This window comes from Tamandua tetradactyla, chromosome 23 (assembly GCF_023851605.1).
Source record: "Tamandua tetradactyla isolate mTamTet1 chromosome 23, mTamTet1.pri, whole genome shotgun sequence".
Lineage (NCBI taxonomy): Eukaryota > Metazoa > Chordata > Mammalia > Pilosa > Myrmecophagidae > Tamandua > Tamandua tetradactyla.
In genome coordinates this window covers 25,770,439-25,776,438 of record NC_135349.1, presented here as the reverse complement: position 1 = coordinate 25,776,438, position 6,000 = coordinate 25,770,439, and the positions used below count along the sequence as shown (strand labels likewise).

Here is a 6,000-nt window from a genome sequence, read left to right as displayed (position 1 = left end):
GCATAGGCTCAAACAGTGTCAGCGCAGGATGAAATGTGGCCCAAAGAGCAATTACCAGGGTCTCATGTCCTGGGCCATGCTGGGGTCAGGGAGAGGTCCCGTGCAGTGATTTCCTGTCTTTCCAGGCAGTAAATCCCTGCAGCAGGGAAGATTGGTTTTGCCTCTTGACTGATGATCCCTCAGCTGGGCCTGGTTGGCTCTCAATCCCACAGACCGCCCAGGCCTGGGAGCGGGGCGGTGGGTGGGGGGGGGGGGGGGCGAAAACCAAGGGGCCCCGGGGAGTGGGGCCACCTATACAGTGGCACAGTTTGCACACTTCCCCACAGTCCCTGGTGACAGACAGTGGAGCTGAACTCCAGCCCCACCAGCCATGCACTCTGGGGCCACGCCTGCCAGTTTTGGGGATTGGGGGGGACACCCTTTGCTCGTTCATTCACCTAGAGGACACTTTTCTTCTGATTCCCCCAATGCCAACATGGCCTAAGCCATTGCCTCCTCCAGCCAGGACCTTGCCTCAGCCCCCTTCTCTGGTCTCCATGCCAGAGCCTTCCCCACATACAGCTTTGGGGATTGGGGGGGACACCCTTTGCTCGTTCATTCACCTAGAGGACACTTTTCTTCTGATTCCCCCAATGCCAACATGGCCTAAGCCATTGCCTCCTCCAGCCAGGACCTTGCCTCAGCCCCCTTCTCTGGTCTCCGTGCCAGAGCCTTCCCCACATACAGCCAGGGGAACTTCAGAATGAAGACCACATGCCTTGCCTTGACCCACAAGGCCCCACTCACTCTGACCACTCAGCAGTAGACCTCATGCCCTCTGCCCCTCGCCCCTCGTTCCAAACACTAGGCCCTGTCTCAGCATCCCACACGACCCCAGGACCTTTGCACGTACTCTGTCCACACTTTACCTGGCTGCCTCCTCCCTCCTCCATCATTCCCTGCTGTCCCTCCAGGGCACTCCTCATGACTTGAAGGCATATTTTTACCATGTCTCTGGCTTCTCCACTGGAACAATCCCCCATAACGGTGGAGATGGCATCTTTTTTGTTCACGGTGGCAGCTCCAGCGAACAGCTCAGGGCCTGGCCCACAGAAGCCTTCGGGGATCACTTCCTGGATGAATGAGGCCACGGCAGGTCTGCGCTGGTACCAGGAGCTGAACCCAGACCTATCGGACTCTGCAGCCCCAGGTGCCTTCCTCCATCCTCATTTCCTTTCAGGTGAGGGGTCGGCACCCAGGCCACCACCATGTGCTTCCCAGGAGAGGAGCGTCCTGCAGCGCGCACCGTCCTGGGGCCTGGCTGCCGCCAAGAAGCGCCCATGAATCAAGCTGACATTTCCATTACCCAAGGGAGATGAGTGTGTGGCCGGCCAGCTGTGGCACGGCTGCAGGGATGATGACGGCTCATCACAGCCCCCAGCTAAGGAGGGGGTGGGTACACGCTTAGCCCATGGTGCACGGACAGTGTCAGCCCCTTTGGGCAAGGTCACCCTCTGGTGTTCACACGTGTGTGGCGGGGCGTGGTATGTGCATGGACACACAAGGTTGTGGCATGGATGCACAGACTCAGAACAAGAGGACACAGGGATGCTGCGTGCAGATGCCCAGGGCAGAGCAAGGTTGCGTAAGAACTACTTTTGACTGTGAATCCAGCCAGTATCTGGGTGTCAAGATGGAAAGGCAGGCAGCAAAAGCCGACAGCCGTGTCCTAAGTGGCTGGGCATGTCTGTTCTGCACAGAGGGGAGATCAGCTGGGAAAGCTGTTTAGGGGTGAGGTGGGGAAGGGGCCTTCTCTTCCCCATCCAAGACTCTCTGCACGCATCAAGGCATCCCCGTTTTCAAGCCTCCCTCTTCCCAGATTCAGGCAGAAAATGGCATTTGCTCCCTGCATAAAGACAACCCTTGCAGTAACCCTCAGTTACTCACCCAGCCTGCCTGAAAGTGCTTCCTTTTATCTAATCAGCAGCCTTCTTGCTGCAGACTCCATGAAACTAGAGGACAGCTGGTTCTCAATCCCTGCCCAAGAGGTGGGGACGAGAGGACTTGAAGCCCAGGCAGTCCCGTGAGCCTCAGGCCTCTTTGTCAACCCTCTCCGGCCTGTGTGGAAGGATGGAATGACCCTTCTTGAGCCACCCCCATACGATAATCACAAATCACTTGCACAAGTATTTATTTTAATATTTTTTCTTTAAGCAAACTCTTTTTCTTTTTACTCAAATGCCTATTTTGGGTTCGTCCTAAGCAATAATGTCTGTGAAATCATGGCACTAATGTGCCTGTTATACATTTTTTTCTAATGCACATTTACATAAACACAACTATTAAAATATATTAAAATTTTCCCCAAGTGCCAACTAAAATCATCTCCTGGACCTCTCATGCTCCACAAGCCAACTTGGGACAGCCTTGAGTGAGAATAAAGAACTCTCAAGAGGCCTGGTACCCAGGGCTAGATTCCCCTCTGATCACATCCTCCCCCAGCCCCGTATCCGCTGTGGGTCCCTCCTTTCCACAGGACAAAGCCCAAATTCTCTGTCTTGCCATTCAAGGCCTTTGTAACTTGGCCCCAGTCTCTTTCTCAGTCCATCTCCTGCCCCATCGACTGAATGAATTAAGGAACCATGCACTTGATTAATCTGTGCAGCCATGAATAAATGAATGAGCACAGCTCTCCGCTTAGGTGTCCCCCAGGCACCTGTGACTCGAGACATAGGACCCTGAAGCCGCCGTCTTTCCCATCCCCTGCTGCCTAACCCCATAACCTGAGTCATCACTGATATTTCTTCCTTCCACATCAGTCCCTCCCAAGCCCAGTTGATATTCTCCCCTGTCCACCCTATATCTGCCTACAGGGCCCCATTCCTGGGTCACTTTCCTAAACCAGACCACCCTCTTCTCTCACCTGGAGTGCAGTAAGGACAAGGAAAGGAGAACTGCCTCCCCAATCCATTCTCTGCCCAGAAGCTTCCTAAAATGCAAGCCTGGGCACCTCTCTGCTCTGCTGCAGGCCTTCCCAGCTGCACACTGCCCCCAGCATAAAGCTTCCTAAGGAGGTTTTGAGTCCCTTCCCAGCCTGGCTCCACCGATCCTGGCAGCCTTATTTCTCACCACCCCTGTCCTTCTCTCCACATCTGCCTTGGGGATTATTTTCCGGTTCCTAAATGTTCCCAACTTGCTTTCTCCTCTGCACCCTTGCCTGTCTTGCTCTCCTCTGCACCCTTGCCTGTCTAGCATCCAGACAACCTTCATGTCTCAGCTTAAAGGTCATTTTCCCAAAGAAGCCTTCACTGACCTCCAATCCCAGATGGGGCTGCCTTGGGGGCCAACTTGCCCTCATTATTATAATAGCAGACACCCACAGGGCGTTATATGCCAGGCTCTGTTGCAAATGCTTCACACTCATTAGCTCATTTAATCCTCAAGACACCTTTAAGAGGTAGGTATAGTAATTGTCCCATTGAAAGGATGAGGAAACCGAGGCACAGAGAGGTTGAGACACTTACCCAATGTCACAAATAGAGAAGCTGGAATTTGTACCCAGGTAGTGTGGCCCCAGGCCTGTGCCCCACAGCACTTCCCATGCTGGCTATAATCATCTGACTGTTTATCTGTCCTGCTTATCTGTGAGCCCTGTGAGGACAGACAGACACACTTTCTGGATGTTCCTCATTCTATCTCAAGCGCCCACTACAGTGCTTGGCAAATAGTAGGGCCACAATAAATTAGTCGACATGTGGATGGATAGTAAATAATAAAGATGGGTGATGCATGGAAATATAATGGAGGAATGTCTGATATAAGGAAGGATAACAAATGATGGATGGATGGATTAATAGATGATGCATGGATAAATGAATGAATGAATGAATGGATGGATGAATGGATGGATGGATGGATGGATGGATGATAGATGGATGACAGACAGATGATGGATTTATGGATGCATGAAGGAGAATAAAATGCTCTACTTCAGGGATACCTCTAGAAATCACTCCCTGCTGGGTGGAGATGTTGTCTCTTGAGAGATCACTGAACTTGGAGTATAGAGTCATGGTTCAAATCCAATTCTGCCATTTGCTAGCTCTATGATCTTAGACAAGTTACTTTATCTCTGTGACCTTAAGTTTTCCATCTTCATAATAGAGGATCTGTTTCCCAAAGCATCTAAGCCCTAGAATTTTATGTAAAGCTGGCCCAAGACACAGGGCAAAGGGTCTCCATGGGGGTCAGGGCAATGTGATGTTGCTAAGAACTCAGAAGAGATGTGGCATATCCCCCTTCCCATTTAGGGCCTGGGTTTGAGGGCCTGTCTCCTGACCACCCATATTTTCTGTTTGCCTGATCCCTGCCCTTCCCACACTCTGGAATCCAGGGCAGCCCCTGCCAGCTCCCTGCCCACCTCCCCCCAGCCCACTCAGACCCAGCTTCAGCTCCCTCCCTCCCACACCCTCTGCATCTGGCCTCAGGGCTGGCTGCCATTTGGGCTCCTTGCAGGGCAGATATGGGGGAGTGAGGGAGCAGGCACAACCCAGGGAGCAACTAGCCTCCACACACACAGCAAGTAAACAGGTTCCACAAGCATTTATTGAGCCCCTGCTGTGTGCCTGCTGTGTGACCCCCTACAGTGCTAATGCCCAGAGCCACTGCCCCCCTGCAGGGAGCCCCACTCCCTACACCGCCCCCCCACACACATACATACAGGGCTCTGCACCCTGGGGCACCTCCTGAATTTCCTGGCAGGTTGTGGGTGCCTGCACATTCAGGAGCTGGTGTCCTTGTCTTTCCTGGCACCCCAGCTACTCCCAGCAAGGTGCTGCATGTGATGGTAGAAAGAGTTAGGGGCTGCTACCCCAAAGTCCCCCTTGCAGCTCCATGCATTCCATCATTCAAATGCTCTAAGACCCAGGCGGCCGCAGGAAGGACAGGCCTGGTGTCTCCCACGCAGGCTGGCTGAGCTCTACAGCACACAGGCCAGGTTTCCGGTGGCACCAGACTGGTGGTCTTGTGGCAGAGGGATGGTGCCAGCAGTGCCTGAAGCCTGGGGCCAGGCTGGGAGTGTCTCTCACACCCAGTGCCCAAGGACCCAGCACTGGCGGTTCAATTCTGGTGCCTCCTGTGCAGAGCTCCGGGGCCAGGAATCCCCCATGTGTGGCTGGTGTCCTGCCAAGAGACAAGGTGGTCAGTACTGCCTTCACTTACCCCACCTATCCATCACCCCAACATCTTGCTTATTCACCCACAAGCACATCCATCTACCCATCACCACTCACCAGGCCTCCCATCTAGTCTCCATCAGGCCACCCACTTCTCAGGACACCAACACATTCAGCTCTCTGCCCACTGTCTCACCTCTCACACACCCATCCAACCATCAGCTCACCCATCCACCCACCTACCTATCCAGCTCTCCACCCCATCCCAACCCTCCATCATCCATGCATCCACCTAGCAGACCAACACATCATATATTCACTGCCATCTACTTACCAATCCACCAATCCATACCTCACACTTACTCTTCCCACCCACAACCCTAAAATCCACTTAACCACCTCGAACTGGTCAATACACCAGCACGCCTACCACTGTATCCATCCACCCACCCACCTATCTGCTTCCAATCCTGCTGCAACATCCACTAGTTCACCAAGTCAGAAACCCACCATATACCCACCCACCAACCCTCCAACCTCCTGCCCTTCTTTTATTCACTCCCTAGCTCAACAACATACACACCCAACAGTCATCACTGCACTCACCCACCAGCCCTACACACCTACCTTCCCATTTACACATCCTGCACCAAACCATCCATCCGCTCAGGCAATCCCCCCAGCCACTTTCATCTACCCTTCCTTTCACCCAATTGTCCCATTAGCTAATCCACTCAATGTCCCTCTTATCCATTAATCTATTCACCCCAATCCAGCTTCCCTGGCTTCACTGTGTTCAAGGAGCTATGGGAAGGCTAGAAGGAGAGTATGTGTAGATGACGCCCCC

General features: G+C 53.2%; 1 protein-coding gene across 2 annotated transcripts in view; it reads right to left on the bottom strand.

Annotated features, from left to right (window-relative positions):
• Nucleotides 1-4,425: 4,425 nt before the first annotated feature.
• GSG1L (GSG1 like) overlaps nt 4,426-6,000 on the bottom strand; it is a 278,696-nt gene continuing 277,121 nt past the window's right edge. The window contains exon 7 of one of the 2 annotated variants that reach the window (XM_077141447.1): nt 4,426-5,160. In XM_077141447.1, the coding sequence (XP_076997562.1) occupies nt 5,063-5,160 (98 nt within the window). In that variant the 3' untranslated portion in view covers nt 4,426-5,062. The remainder of the gene's footprint in view (nt 5,161-6,000) is intronic. The other variant, XR_013167990.1, reaches the window with a different exon arrangement.